At 52.0% G+C, this 17,004-nt stretch overlaps 1 protein-coding gene across 2 annotated transcripts in view; it reads right to left on the bottom strand.

The window, feature by feature from the left end:
• ARHGEF40 (Rho guanine nucleotide exchange factor 40) overlaps nt 1–16,708 on the bottom strand; it is a 507,114-nt gene extending 490,406 nt beyond the window's left edge. For both annotated transcript variants that reach the window (XM_069633711.1, XM_069633710.1), the window contains exon 1: nt 15,874–16,708. In XM_069633711.1, the coding sequence (XP_069489812.1) occupies nt 15,874–15,876 (3 nt within the window). In that variant the 5' untranslated portion in view covers nt 15,877–16,708. The remainder of the gene's footprint in view (nt 1–15,873) is intronic.
• Nucleotides 16,709–17,004: the final 296 nt, after the last annotated feature.

The following is a 17,004-nucleotide window of genomic DNA, read 5'->3' on the forward strand; positions in this document are numbered from 1 at the left end:
CCACCCTTCATCGCAGCTTCCCCAATGCTCATCCATCACCACCACCACCCTTCATTGCAGCATCCCCAATGCTCATCCATCACCACCACCACCCTTCACCACAGATTCCCCAATGCTCATTCATCACCACCACCACCCTTCATCGCAGCTTACCCAATGCTCATCCATCACCACCACCACCCTTCATTGCAGCTTCCCCAATGCTCATCCATCATCACCACCTCCCTTCACCGCAGCTTCCCCAATGCTCATTCATCACCACCACCACCCTTCATTGCAGCTTCCCCAATGCTCATCCATCACCGCCACCCTTCATCGCAGCTTCCCCAATGCTCATCTATCACCACCACCACCCTTCATTGCAGCGTCCCCAATGCTCATCCATCACCACCACCCTTCACTGCAGCTTCCCCAATGCTCATCCATCATCATCACCACCTTTCACCGCAGCTTCCCCAATGCTCATCCATCACCACCACCCTTCACTGCAGCTTCCCCAATGCTCATCCATCATCACCACCACCCTTCATCGCAGCTTCTCCAATGCTCATCCATTACCACCACCCTTCATTGCAGCTTCCCCAATGCTCATCAATCACCACCACCCTTCACTGCAGCTTCCCCAATGCTCATCCGTCATCACAACCACCCTTCATCGCAGCTTCCCCAATGCTCATCCATTACCACCACCACCCTTCACTGCAGCTTCCCCAATGCTCATCCATCACCACCACCACCACCCTTCGCTGCAGCTTCCCCAATGCTCATCCATCACCACCCTTCACCAAAGATTCCCCAATGCTCACCCAGCACCAACACCACCCTTCACTGCAGCTTCCCCAATGCTCATCCATCATCACCACCATCCTTCACTGCAGCTTCCCCAATGCTCATCCATCACCACCACCACCCTTCACCACAGCTTCCCCAATGCTCATCCATCACCACCCTTCATCGCAGCTTCCCCAAAGCTCATCCATCACCGCCATCCTTCATCACAGCTTCCCCAATGCTCATCCATCACCACCACCACCTTTCACTGCAGCTGCCACAATGCTCATCCATCACCACCACCACTCTTCACTGCAGCTTCCCCAATGCTCATCCATTACCACCATCACCCTTCATCGCAGCTTCCTCAATGCTCATCCATCACCACCACCACCCTTCATTGCAGCATCCCCAATGCTCATCCATCATCACCACCACCCTTCACTGCAGCTTCCCCAATGCTCATCCATTACCACCATCACCCTTCATTGCAGCTTCCTCAATGCTCATCCATCACCACCACCACCCTTCATTGCAGCATCCCCAATGCTCATCCATCACCACCACCACCCTTCACCACAGATTCCCCAATGCTTATCCATCACCACCACCACCTTTCATTGCAGCTTCCTCAATGATCATCCATCACCACCACCCTTCATCGCAGCTTCCCCAATGCTCATCCATCACCACCACCACCCTTCATTGCAGCATCCCCTATCCTCATCCATCACCACCACCACCCTTCACCACAGATTCCCCAATGCTCATTCATCACCACCACCACCACCACCACCCTTCATCGCAGCTTACCCAATGCTCATCCATCACCACCACCACCCTTCATTGCAGCTTCCCCAATGCTCATCCGTCATCACCACCTCCCTTCACCGCAGCTTCCCCAATGCTCATTCATCACCACCACCACCCTTCATTGCAGCTTCCCCAATGCTCATCCACCTCCGCCACCCTTCATCGCAGCTTCCCCAATGCTCATCTATCACCACCACCACCCTTCATTGCAGCTTCCCCAATGCTCATCCATCACCACCACCCTTCACTGCAGCTTCCCCAATGCTCATCCATCATCCCCACCACCTTTCACCACAGCTTCCCCAAAGCTCATCCATCACCACCACCCTTCACTGCAGCTTCCCCAATGCTCATCCATCACCACCACCACCCTTCATCGCAGCTTCTCCAATGCTCATCCATTACTACCACCCTTCATTGCAGCTTCCCCAATGCTCATCAATCACCACCACCCTTCACTGCAGCTTCTCCAATGCTCATCAGCCATCACAACCACCCTTCAACGCAGCTTCCCCAATGCTCATCCATTACCACCACCACCCTTCATTGCAGCTTCCCCAATGCTCACCCATCACCACCACCACCACCCTTCACTGCAGCGTCCCCAATGCTCATCCATCACCACCCTTCACCACAGATTCCCCAATGCTCACCCAGCACCAGCACCACCCTTCACTGCAGCTTCCCCAATGCTCATCCATCATCACCACCATCCTTCACTGCAGCTTCCCCAATGGTCATCCATCACCACCACCACCCTTCACCGCAGCTTCCCCAATGCTCATCCATCACCACCCTTCATCGCAGCTTCCCCAATGCTCATCCATCACCGCCATCCTTCATCACATCTTAACCAATGCTCATCCATCACCACCACCACCTTTCACTGCAGCTGCCACAATGCTCATCCATCACCACCACCACTCTTCACTGCAGCTTCCCCAATGCTCATCCATCATCACCACCACCCTTCACTGCAGCTTCCCCATTGCTCATCCATTACCACCACCACCCTTCATCGCAGCTTCCCCAATGTTTATCCATCACCACCACCACCCTTCATTGCAGCTTCCTCAATGCTCATCCATCACCACCACCCTTCATCGCAGCTTCCCCAATGCTCATCCATCACCACCACCACCCTTCACCACAGATTCCCCAATGCTCATTCATCACCACCACCACCCTTCATCGCAGCTTACCCAATGCTCATCCATCACCACACCACCCTTCATTGCAGCTTCCCCAATGCTCATCCATCATCACCACCTCCCTTCACCGCAGCTTCCCCAATGCTCATTCATCACCACCACCAGCCTTCATTGCAGCTTTCCCAATGCTCATCCATTACCGCCACCCTTCATCGCAGCTTCCTCAATGTTCATCTATCACCTCCACCACACTTCATTGCAGCTTCCCCAATAATCATCCACCATTCACAATCTTCCCTGCAGCTTCCGCACACCACAACTCTTCACTGCAGTTTCCCCATTGCTGATCCACCATGACCCTTCACTGCAGCTTCCCCAATGCTCATCCATCACCACCAGAAATCTTCACTGCAGCTTCCCCAATGCTCATCCATCACCACCAGCAACCTTCACTGCAGCTTCCCCAATGCTCATCCACCACCACCAGCAACCTTCATTGCAGCTGCCACAATGCTCATCCATCATCACCACCACCCTTCACTGCAGCTTCCCCAATGCTAATCCATCACCACCACCACCCTTTTCCGCAGTTTACCCAATGCTCATCCACCACCACCACCCTTCACTGCAGCTTCCCCAATGCTCATCCACCACACCCATCACAGCAGCTTTCCCAGTGCTCATCCCCCACCCTTCACTGCAACCTCCCCAATGGCCATTCATCGCTGCAGAGCTGTTTTTGGAAACCACTTGCCACCCGTGCCCGCTCCCCACCTTGAGATCCAAATGGTGGAGAGCGCTGCAGATATTGTGGCAGCGTATCCAGCTTGATCCATCCGATACATCAACCCCAGCTTTGAGTTTTTCGCTGCGGCCAACCCTCTTCTGCATAGGTTTCTCTTGAGCCTATCCGGAGGTGTCGAAACATTCTCAGGTGTTACTTTCAACCAGCTCCTCCTGGAGAGGTTCCAGAGTAACACTGGTCCCAACCCAACGTCAGCCAAAGTTCCTGTGCAACGCAGCCTAACTTGTAATCCAAGTCTAGCCTAAGGGTCCAGATGGACGCTTAGGAACATCCCCTATACTGTTCCAGGGCCCAGCCTACACCTTATGCACATGGACTCAGAGCATACAGCAAGGGGACTTTTTTTGGTTTAAAAGAAGTGTTTAGAGCTTTTTCGGCTTTATATTGAAAATATTAGATGTTACTATTCACTAACGGACTCATTTTCATGGCTGTGTGGGATCTGCTGGAAAGAGCTCCACTGCTAACGCTAACAGCGTGCAGGCTCGTTCTGAGGGTTTCCACTGATTCACCACATGATGCGGTGTTGGACATGGAAACCCGGATGCACTGCGGTTTACCGCAACTAACACCGCATCATGCAGGGGTGCAGCGTTGGTCTCCATTATGCATGCACGGCGCAGATCAGCGGTGCCAGCTTGTGTGAATGACCAAGGTGGCCGCCATTAACGCCGATCTCAATGGACACAGTCTGCTGTGTATAGGACCAAAAACTAGGCAGAGCAGCTAAGAATCCATGCCTCTCCACCCACGTCAGAATACCGAGGGGGCGGAGGCGCTTTTGGATTCCTTGCATAGAGCGGCCACACGCACTGAATCCAATCCTAAATGGTGTAGATGCAACACATAGGACATGATTGCTGCAGATTTTCAGCCATCTGAATCATTCTGCACCCTCATAAAACTGAGGGTGTACATGGTTTTCACGTTATTGACTGTGGAAGGATGAACGGCAGAAAGGACTCTAGCAGAAGTGTAATATATGCTTGCAGGCTCTCCAAAGATCTCTGGAGATCTACATCCCTCCAAACTGTTTAGGATGAACTCTCTTAATTGGCCTTTAATCCCCAACACTCCCTAGTATTATCTCCCTGTGAGCCCGCATTTTGCATTGGTAGCTGGGCCTGTACTATGCAGACCCCGCCTTTGCACAGCTAAATACTTCTCTTTTTCAGCACAACAAGCGCCCTGCCTTCAAAGTACCCGCCGAGTGTAAGCATTTATTTATTTATTTATTTATCTATTGGGTTTACAGCTCATTTATGAAGGTTTTCCCACATTGATTAAATTACATAGAACACAACTCTCAATCAATTATACAATGAAAAATATACAATTCATAATATCAGAGAATCAACTCGTCAAAACCTTGCAGTTAAAACATGGATGATCCAGAAACTGCTGATAAGAATTCATTACCTAGTTAAGATTTGGAAAGGCCACATCATTCCGCACCGGCATTGTCAGCGGGGCCGGGGCCTAGCGGCCGCTGTACACAATCGCAGTCCATGTTCCCCTCGTTAGTGGAACACGTTGAGATGGAAAATGATCAAAGGAGCGCGCCCTGGTCTCATTGCATTCTATCAGGAGGCGCCTGAAGGCTTCTATTGCACTGGAGCAGAATCTACACCTTCGATCACACGCTGCGCCCTTTTGCTCGAGTCCCCAACGGTTCGCGAGGAGGGAGAAGATCAAATCTGACTCTGGAGAGAAAGTTCCGAAATGTACAGCTCGGAAGAGTGCCCAAGTGTTTCGGGAGATCATTAAAAGCGTTGGTCTCATAGTCAAGGATCTCAAACACGTTATACTTTTTACAAACAGATCGAGTGAGTAAACATTCTAAGAGACAGCACTGCCCACTTTCATCACCCAACTGCTTTATTTCCATTCTTGTTGTGTATACATATGCTAAAACAGGGCTCCCAGGCAGGCTCGGCAACCCCAGGCATTGCTAGCACGTGACGTGTTGCATTCCTGCACAGCTTACAAAGGCAGGCCTACACTACAAGCTCCAGAATGCAATGTGATGCGACCCTAAAAGACAGCAGTGGCTGCTTATTTCCCACCTGGCATGGGACCACGTGGAGATCTTGCCCAATGCCTTGCACCACTTTCAAGACTTAAGGCCTCCTTACAAGTAGCGTTCAGCTACCAGTGACGAGTCCATCATAGTCGGTTACTGGGGCCACCACTGGGAGCAGCAGCGAGCCTGACAAGCCTAGTAGTGGCGAGGCAGTGTTAGCCCCCATTCATAGTTTAGGAAGAATTATCCATCACCAGAGCTTCATCCATCGGCGGAAACTCTTTCATTGTTTAGAGGTAATCTCCAGCCAAGCCCTGGAGGGTTTTCCTCCACTGTTACTGGAAACCCTCAATATGGAGATGGCGGGAAAAGCAGCGGTAACTGCTGGGTGTAAGACCCTTAGACACACCAGAACAGGTGTAATACAATCGCAGGTTTGTTTGACAAAGGCATGCAGGTTCCTGTTATGCATAACATGAATACCATTTGCAGTTCCGCAGCAAGTCTCCAAACCAGCAAATAAGTGGCCTGAAAAGCTGGCAGGAGCAACTGTGACCACAGCTGAGCAGCGGCCAGCAAGGCAGTGTGTGCCCTGCGGCAATGAAGGTGGGCCCTGCCCTTCATGCCACACCCTGCGGCAATGAGGGTGGGCCCTGCCCTTCATGCCAGACCCTGAGGCAATGAGGGTGGGCCCTGCCCTTCATGCCAGACCCTGCGGCAATGAGGGTGGGCCCTGCCCGGGCCCTGCCCTTCATGCCACACCCTGCGGCAATGAAGGTGGGCCCTCCCTTCATGCCACACCCTGCGGCAATGAGGGATGAGGGTGGGCCCTGCCCTTCATGCCACACCCTGCAGCAATGAAGGTGGGCCCTGCCCTTCATGCCACACCCTGCGGCAATGAGGGTGGGCCCTGGGCCCTGCCCTTCATGCCACACCCTGCAGCAATGAAGGTGGGCCCTGCCCTTCATGCCACACCCTGCAGCAATGAGGGTCTGCAGCAATGAGGGTGGGCCCTGCCCTTCATGCCACACACTGCAGCACACACCCTGCGGCAATGAGGGTGGGCCCTGGGCCCTGACCTTCATGCCACACCCTGCAGCAATGAGGGTGGGCCCTGCCCTTCATGCCACACACTGCAGCAATGAAGGTGGGCCCTGCCCTTCATGCCACACACTGCAGCAATGAAGGTGGGCCCTGCCCTTCATGCCACAACCTGCAGCAATGAGGGTGGGCCCCGCCCTTCATGCCACACCCTGTCTACGCCATGCAGCAATGAAGGTAGGCCCTGCCCTTCATGCCAGCCTGTCTACGCCCTGCAGCTATGAAGGTGGGCCCTGCCCTTCATGCCATCCTGTCTACGCCCTGCAGCAATGAAGGTGGGCCCTGCCCTTCATGCCATCCTGTCTACGCCCTGCAGCAATGAAGGTGGGCCCTGCCTTTCATGCCAACCTGTCTACGCCCTGCAGCTATGAAGGTGGGCCCTGCCCTTCATGCCATCCTGTCTAGGCCCTGCAGCAATGAAGGTGGGCCCTGCCCTTCATGCCACACACTGCAGCACACACCCTGCGGCAATGAGGGTGGGCCCTGGGCCCTGACCTTCATGCCACACCCTGCAGCAATGAGGGTGGGCCCTGCCCTTCATGCCACACACTGCAGCAATGAAGGTGGGCCCTGCCCTTCATGCCACACACTGCAGCAATGAAGGTGGGCCCTGCCCTTCATGCCACAACCTGCAGCAATGAGGGTGGGCCCCGCCCTTCATGCCACACCCTGTCTACGCCATGCAGCAATGAAGGTAGGCCCTGCCCTTCATGCCAGCCTGTCTACGCCCTGCAGCTATGAAGGTGGGCCCTGCCCTTCATGCCATCCTGTCTACGCCCTGCAGCAATGAAGGTGGGCCCTGCCCTTCATGCCATCCTGTCTACGCCCTGCAGCAATGAAGGTGGGCCCTGCCTTTCATGCCAACCTGTCTACGCCCTGCAGCTATGAAGGTGGGCCCTGCCCTTCATGCCATCCTGTCTAGGCCCTGCAGCAATGAAGGTGGGCCCTGCCCTTCATGCCATCCTGTCTACGCCCTGCAGCAATGAAGGTGGGCCCATCCTGTCTACGCCCTGCAGCAATGAAGGTGGGCCCTGCCCTTCATGCCATCCTGTCTACGCCCTGCAGCAATGAAGGTGGGCCCTGCCCTTCATGCACGACCCTGTCTTCGCCCTGCAGCAATGAAGGTGTGCCCCACCCTTCATGCCATCCTGTCTACGCCCTGCAGCAATGAAGGTGTGCCCTGCCCTTCATGCCATCCTGTCTACGCCCTGCAGCAATGAGGGTGGGCCCTGCCCCTGCCCTTCATGCCAGACCCTGTCTACCCCCTTCAGCAATGAAGGTGGGCCTTGCCCTTCATGCACGACCCTGTCTATGCTCTGCGGCAATGAAGGTGGCCCTTGCCCTTTATGCACGACCCTGTGTACACCGTGCGACAATGAGTTGGGCCTTGCCCTTCATGCCACACCCTGCAGCAATGAAGGTGGCCCCTGCCCCCTTCATGCCACACTGTCTATGTCTCTGCACACGCACACACACACACTGCCTGGAAATTATTGATCTGGAACGGTACTGTAGCTGAGGCTGTTCGTCTCCAGTGCTACAGCCAGCACTGTGTCTCTCTATTGATCACAACGTGGAACACTGTCCATCAATACCACATACACTTGTAGCAGCCAAAGGATTCCCTCCATTAGTCCCACAGGACACTACCTTGGGTTGACTGGGAACCAAAAGAGACCCTGGAAATAATGCTGAAAGTGGCTCCATGTCACACATATTCAGCATGCCCAGCTCCTTTCCTGTGAGAAAATGTGGAAACAAAATGGATTACCACACAAAAAAGGCCCAGGGTGCAGAGGCCCACCGGGAAATCTCCCGAGTTTCCTATAGGCCAGTCCACCCCTGGTCACACTGCCAATCAATGGCGCAGCTTCTTGGCAATCAATACATTATGTGGCGTCCTCTGATCCTTACTGCCCTTAGTGGGCAGTGTAAACATTGGGAGGTAGTGAACTAAGAGAGAAAGAGAACATTACAGGAGACAGTGGGGGCCAGTGGGTTGAGGGGTAAGGGTGGGAGGAGGGCAGTGGAGTTTGATGGTAAAGGAAAGCAGATGCTTTACGTTGTGTAAACATATTTTTCTCTGCTTGATGTTTTTTTATTGATGTGCATTGGTTTACCTTGCACAAACACACAAAGAAAAACACATCTCACATTAAGCACAGAATTGGAATCAATACGTCAAAATAATGCAAATATCGTTCACATCTAATATACAGAAATATTTGAATTTAATAATCTTACATGGACCAACATACAATGTCATGACCATCTTAAAGTCATCAGATGAATTCGATACAACACAAATGAAATAACTGCGTATACTGGGTCTTTTTCGTGACCCTAGGGAACACATCTCCAGAATAGAGTTTTTTTTTTAAGGCGGTCAGAGTGGCCCATTTCACCAAGAGATGGTCTGAGGCGATGTTGTAAATTCTTCGTGGACGGGTTTCGGCTGCCCTGAAGCACAGTGAACTATGCCACGTGATGTTGAACCACTTCAAGCTCTACAGATGTTCTGACCTATGACTCCCAGGTCCCACAGCATTGTGTGTACTGGCTAGGGCTAATTGTAGTTGTGAGCCAAAATGGCTCCATGTGATCTTGTCGAAAACATTTGATCGAATTTGATTTCATCGTATTTTATATTTTGTTGTCGATTTTGCAGCAAATATCTGTAGTGGAACCCCCTGTACCCCCGTCCCCCTGCCCCCCTCCACTCCTCTCATCCCACCCATAAGCCCACTAAGTTATTTATTCACCTAGACCCACCCCCCACCCCACACATATTTGAGGCAAAATTGGTTCAAATGAATTCGATGAAATGGAATTCGACTAAATCTGATGCGGCAAAACCTCCCTATCCCAGCCAAAACATCTGGAAATCAACAGGATGCTTACATTGGACCTTCCCTAAGGGAATACACTAAACTCCCCCATGACGCATGCGCTTTCGGTTTGGGTAGTATAGATCAGTGGCAATGCACTTGTCTTGGAAGCAAGACGAGGCCGAGCAACACAGGTTCGAATCCCGGCTACGCGTTTAGAAACCTCTTCAGTATTGAGCGCGTTATATGAATATATAATTATAATGATTATACGAGGCCCAGGAGAACCTGCCAAAGTGGGTGCATTCTTTGCCATGTTGTGATACGTAGATGTGTTGCTGTCACACAGGCTATGGCATGTGTATTTTTCTTATGCCATGTTATGATCTGCCACCCTTGTCAAATGTCCTCTGAACACCATCAGACATTCGTAACCAAACCGCAGTTCATCCTGCCACCAGGTCACAAAACAATGTTGCTAGCCCACACCTATGCACATTGCAACACTTTGCTGGCCAGGGGCGCAGAGTATGCGGGGGCTCCGTGGGCCGGGCACCACCCGGCAGAATGAAGTCGGAGCTGAGCCTCCCCCCCCACTCTTGGGAAGAGGGGTGCACAGATGTAGAGGTACGCCCAACCCAAAACGATTTTTAGAAATGGAGGCACAGCTGCAAAGCAAGCCTGTCCCTCAATTTCTAAAAATCGTTTGGGTTGGGTGTATTTGTACATCTGTGCACCACTCTTTGCAAGAGGGATGCACAGATGTAGAGGTACACCCAAACCTAAAATGATTTTTAGAAATGGAGGCACAGATGCAAAGCAAGTCTGTCCCTCAATTTCTAAAAATCGTTTGGGTTGGGTGTATTTGTACATCTGTGCACCACTCTTTGCAAGAGGGATGCACAGATGTAGAGGTACGCCCAACCCAAAACGATTTTTAGGAATGGAGGCACAGCTGCAAAGCAAGTCTGTCCCTCAATTTCTAAAAATCGCTTGGGTTGGGTGTATTTGTACATCTGTGCACCACTCTTTGCAAGAGGGATGCACAGATGTAGAGGTATGCCCAACCCAAAACGATTTTTAGAAATGGAGGCACAGCTGCAAAGCAAGTCTGTCCCTCAATTTCTAAAAATCGCTTGGGTTGGGTGTATTTGTACATATGTGCACCCGTCTTGACAAGAGGGGTGCACAGATGTAGAGGTACACCCAAACCTAAAATGATTTTTAGAAATGGAGGCACAGATGCAAAGCAAGTCTGTCCCTCAATTTCTAAAAATCGTTTGGGTTGGGTGTATTTGTACATCTGTGCACCACTCTTTGCAAGAGGGATGCACAGATGTAGAGATACGCCCAACCCAAAACGATTTTTAGAAATGGAGGCACAGCTGCAAAGCAAGTCTGTCCCTCAATTTCTAAAAATCTTTTTGGGTTGGGTGTATTTGTACACAATTTTTAGAAATGGAGGAACAGATGCAAAACAAGTCTGTCCCTCAATTTCTAAAAATCCCTTTGGGTTGGGTGAATTTGTACATCTGTGCACCCCTCGTGGCAAGAGGGGTGCACAGATGTAGAGGTACACCCAACCCAAAATGATTTTTAGAAATGGAGGCACAGATGCAAAGCAAGTCTGTCCCTCAATTTCTAAAAATCGTTTTGAGTTGCATGTATTTGTACATCTGTGCACCCCTCTTGGCAACAGGCCTCCTATAATTGTAATACTATAATTTTGTTGAGGCAATGCTAGTTCATCTTACTGTGGCTGCTACACTTTTGATGGGACAACCTCAGTTGAGCTGCTACACTCTTATTGACAAGGCCCCAGCACTTCTCTGCAGTTTTATTTATTTACATTTTCATTGGTTATTTATTATGCACATAATACTCAGAGGTTTCTAAGCGCAAACCAAGGGATCGAACCTGTGTTGCTCCATGTCATCTTGCTTCCAAGGCGAGCACGTTGCCCCTGAGCTATCCTCCCGAGAATCTGAAGATCTGAATTACATTTTATGATATAGATCCAGAACTATTGAGCAAGTCTGATATCACCTTCATCATCATCAGAATAACTCAACACTGTTGTGGTTATACAAGAGCTAATATATTTAAAGGGATGGAATTAATCAGAATGTAGCAGCACTATTCAATAACCCAAAGTGCTTAAGCATAGTTAATGTGAAAATACTACACTTCTCACCGTTGGGACAGTACTGCCACTTCTCACAGAGGCTTCTACACCTTTTATGGGGCAGCACTGATCCAGCCTACTGGACAGCTTCACTTTTAATGGTACTTCTCAGTAGGGCTGCTATACTTCAATAGGAAATGACCAACACTACCCCGCAGGGAATTGCATACTCTTGATGCCACTGAAGCAGCACTTCCACCCACCACAGCTGCTATTTTTTGTAATGGCACAGTGCGTGTACTTCTCAGCCACTCTGCTTTACATTTAAAAAGACCAAATTGTAATTTCTCAGCAGGACTGCAACACTATACCATTGTGTTCTGTATGTTGAGTGCTTCTTCACCACCAATGTGGGTTCATGGCACTCTCCCAGTGTCTAAATAGTAGAACTGGCTACATTCAATTGGCAACAGGCATGTCCCGAGCTGCCTGCTGTACATAAGCTGCCGCTCAGGATGTTGGAAGCCGTGATGGGGCAAGGGATAGAAGGCTCGAGCCTGTAGGATAGCAGAATCAGCAGGGTCTTAAAACCTGCTCACTTATTCTGGAGTGAGGAGCCATGGGGCAAAATAAGCCTGATCCCACATACAGGGGGTTGTTACCCCTTTATCGCTCCTTAATGAAAGAATGAGCTCTCTCAGACACAAGTTATCACCCCTGTACACACAATGAATTAATATGGTATGGATCTATAGATTGAGAAAACTGGAGTCAGAATTCAGAGTGTTTTAACAGAAATATAATTGTCTTCCTAGTTGGGAGACTGTCTCCATTAATATACATGGGGTCACTGAGATGACCAAGAGTGAAAGTGTACTTTCAGTTGTGAGATAACCAGCAACGGGTATACTATGCTCCAAGGAGTGAGGTGCCCACTCAATATATCACACTGCTTAATGGTGTGAGACCCAGCCTGGATGCTTGCCAAAAGAGCCTTGGCCATCGTTTCACACTGAAGAAGTGAGCATGTGATCTGGGGTCTGCAGCCCACACACACACAGGGGATTCCCATGCACCCACTTGCTAGATTTCCACCAAATTAGTGAGATTGTGCTCCAAGGCACACACACAGTCTTTGCTCTGAGGTTTGACACACTCACAGGATGGGATGGCATTTCGTTCTCCCATCTTACTTGTGTTGATCTGCCTTTTGAGGGCTACTACAACCTGGATGATTATAGAGGGGTGGAGTAGGGGCAGTGATGGCCTACTGGAATGCAACTGGAAGGCTAAAACCTCCTTCTTACTTGACTTTAGTATATGCAGTACATGCTAGCCAATGTTTCCCCTGTTCAGAGCACCCCCTGACCCCCTCACATCAAGTTGGCGACAGCGTGCAAATGCGGTCATATAATCGCTGGTGATGTCACTTCCTATATTTGGGCACCCCCACGGGAATTTCATAAGTCGGCTACCCTGATGCTGGCAGGTGCTGGCAAGGGTATGACACTCATCTAATGTAAGGAGCGGAAACATCCCACAGCCCGCTTTCCTTAATGGCGATGTGATAAGGCAGTGTGTGCCAGCTCCCGCGATGCTGCCCCTCTCGCCTGGCACTGCCTGAAGTCCAACGCATGCCTATTGTCTTTTGAAATGCAACGTTAGAGCCCAGCCTACCTCAAAACCAGCCCTAACCATCGATGTACATCCAGACATCCCAAAGCGCCACGAGGCCGTACCAAGAGCAACGAGCACACTGTAAATATCATGAAACATCACAGAAGGCTATTTGCAACCAATGGCCATAATATGTCCCAGCACTGCCACAACTTACCCCCTGCGTCTGTGCCACACATTCTCAATATTGTATCAAAGACTACAAATGCTGCATCGGCTCATAGCTATTGTTTGGGCATACCATTGTGATACTAAAAAACAGTAGCCCAAAATACTGCCCATTATTAACAGGATGGAACATCTACTACCAAGCTCATGGGATGCTGGCATTTCTGGGCATTATTAGGTGGTTTTGATGACCAATATCCTGGCACACTGGGCACTGATCTGCATTAGACATTGCCCCAGAAATCCCACCCTATACTATCCTCAAATGTCACCAGCTATTGACCGTCTATAACAAAGATAACCCCCCATTCATTAAAGAGGATATTGCCCACCGATTGCTCAGGATGTTGGCCATCTGTGCCACAGGATTCTGCCCATTAATGGCATGGATCAGCAGAGAATCTGACGGTTCCCAGAGTTCAGACTATCTTCACCACAGGAGATACCCAACAATGCCCATTAGTACTACTGGAAATGTCTTATCGATGCCACACGTTATTGCCCCTGAATGCCTCGGGATACTGCCCAATAATACCACTGGCTGGTGCCCACTCATGCCACACATTATTGTCTAGTAATACTACAGAGTATCAGGGTACTATGCCCATAGCATCACAGGAACTGTACCATTAAAACCACAAGAGGCTCTCCAGAAATGCCTAAAATATCTCCCATAGATTCTGAAGGATTACTCATAGATGTCACCCGTTCCCCCCAAACCCCGCCCCCCGTCGATATTCTGGGTATTGCCCATCGCTGCCACCAGATGTTGCCTAACAGGGATATACGATATCGCCCAGGAAGTCAATAGATTGGCAATGAATAGCACATGATACTCAGAGCAATTGGGCAAAGTCCTGCTGCAGTCTCATTCCCTCAAGGGGTACTGTTTAAGTCCCTTCATTGGTCACCGTCTCACTCGCTGCAGGGGCCAACGGATGTCTGCCCTCTCCCTCAAAGGGTACAGCATAACTATATGTAGGGGACTCAGCCGAGGGCACAGCCTCCCTCGCTGCATGGACCAATGGCTGACTACCCTCTCCCTCAAAGGGTACAGTCTAACTATAGGTAGGGACTCAGCCGAGGGCACAAGCTCACTCTCTGCAGGGGGCAATGGCTGACTGCCCTCTCCCTCAAAGGGTACAGTCTAACTATATGTAGGGGACTCAGCACAGGGCATAGCCTCACTCGATCCAAGGGCCAATGGCTGCCTGCCCTCTCCCTCAAAGGGTATAGTCTGACTATAAGTAGGGGACTCAGCCGAGGGCACAGGCTCACTCTCTGCAGGGGGCAATGGCTGACTGCCCTCTCGCTCAAAGGGTACAGTATGACTATATGTAGGGGACTCAGCCGAGGGCACAGCCTCACTCGCTGCAGGGGGCAATGGCTGACTGCCTTCTCCCTCAAAGGGTAGAGTCCGACTATATGTAGGGGACTCAGCAGAGGGCATAGCCTCACTCGCTGCAGGGGGCAATGGCTGCCTGCCCTCTCCCTCAAAGGTTACAGTCTGACTATATGTAGGGGACTCAGCCGAGGGCACAGCCTCACTCGCTGCAGGGGGCAATGGCTGACTGCTCTCTCCCTCAAAGGGTACAGTATGACTATATGTAGGGGACTCAGCACAGGGCAAAGCCTCACTCGATCCAAGGGCCAATGGCTGCCTGCCCTCTCCCTCAAAGGTTACAGTCTGACTATATGTAGGGGACTCAGCCGAGGGCACAGCCTCACTCGCTGCAGGGGGCAATGGCTGACTGCTCTCTCCCTCAAAGGGTACAGTATGACTATATGTAGGGGACTCAGCCGAGGGCACAGCCTCACTCGATCCAAGGGCCAATGGATGCCTGCCCTCTCCCTCAAAGGGTACAGTCTGACTATATGTAGGGGATTCAGCAGAGGGCATAGCCTCACTGGCTGCAGGGGCCAATGGCGGACTGCCCTCTCCCTCAAAGGGTACAGTCTGACTATATGTAGGGGACTCAGCAGAGGGCATAGCCTCACTGGCTGCAAGGGCCAATGGCGGACTGCCCTCTCCCTCAAAGGGTACAGTCTGACTATATGTAGGGGACTCAGCCGAGGGCACAGCCTCACTCGCTGCAGGGGGCAATGGCTGACTGCCCTCTCCCTCAAAGGGTGCAGTCTGGAGGGAGCCAGTGAGGCCACTTGAAGTCCATCTGTGAAAGGGCCAGAGGCTTTTCTGCAGTCACTGCAGGGGCCACAGGTGGTCTGTCTCAGTCATGTGGGACTGGGGAGTGAAAGCGTGGGGCGCCCCAGTGCACAGTCATCCGCTCCGGCCATCGCCATATATCTCGGCCATATGTGTTATGCGGAGACGGACACTCAGAAACAGACAGGCAGGGTGGATAGAGACCGAGAGAACAGAGACGCCCCGGTGAGCAGCGACACACTCTTACCATTGCTCTCCGACTTGGGGGGGCCTCCTGCGGCCACAGGGGGTACCGGTGCTCTGTACTACGTCATGTGTACAGCTTCTCCAGGCGCAGTGTAGGCGGGTAATGCGGGGCGCAAGGGTGCCTCCCGCGTGCTCCCGAGTAGTAATAAGGGCTGGTATTGTATTGCCCCCTGCAGCCCCGTCTCACGTAGCTCTGCTCCCCAATAGTGCTCTCCAGTTCTCCTCGGCTGTACTCTCCAATAGTGCTGCTCCTCGGGGTGGGTGGTGGAGTACGGGGGAGCTCACTTCCAGCAGCTGGACTCTCAAGCATTGGCTCCCCCAGTAAAGGCGCTCCCTCCAGCAGGCATGCCCCCCACAGAGGTGTTCCGGCGGGGGACCCTCTTCTCTCCCAGACTAAACATTTCCATCACTCGGCTCCATCTGGCAAATAAACGCGCTCCCGTCACACTGCAAGCGCTCCACGCCTAACTGCAGCGCCCTGCAGCGCGCGCTGGGGCCAGGCCAGCGCAGAGCCCCCACAACAGACGGGAAACTTTACACCGTGTCGCCCAATCCGCGGCAGGCTGCAGGCATCCCGCTGCAAAGTAGGGCTTTCCCACGCTAGCCTGCACTCTGGGGGCAAGGCATTGCCAACTGCCCGCTGCAGACTCGAGACTTCCCACTGCAGGCTGCAATCTTCACACTGCAGGCTTAGTGCTGCAGACTGTCCTGGGCACGCGAGGTACTGGCCACTGGAGAATGCACAGCGCCAAACGCACATGGGCGAATGCAGCCTGGATCCAGAAAGCTGGCTGCAGACCACACACTGGAGGCTGGCTGCCCACTGCAGGCTTGGAACTCCCCCCCCCCCCCCCTTGCCGGCAGCACAGCACAGTGGCTGCGAGAGAGCAGCTGACAGGAGCTGCGCTCCCCACTCCCACGCCCGTGCCCTCCTTCGCCCTCCCCCTCCCCCCCTCTCCGAATTCAATAATGCTTTATTAGCAAGACGCACTGATTCACAAGTTTGGCACGGGTCTCCCCCCCCCCTTCCTCCCCCTCTCGCTCTGCAGGCTTGACTCTCCCCAATCTCTGCAGATGTCTCTCAGGGGGCCAGAGAGGTGCGTGCGCCCAGGCCTTTCATAGCAAGCTCCGG

The sequence above is a fragment of the Ambystoma mexicanum genome, chromosome 13, assembly GCF_040938575.1.
Source record: "Ambystoma mexicanum isolate Mex_15411 chromosome 13, UKY_AmexF1_1, whole genome shotgun sequence".
Lineage (NCBI taxonomy): Eukaryota > Metazoa > Chordata > Amphibia > Caudata > Ambystomatidae > Ambystoma > Ambystoma mexicanum.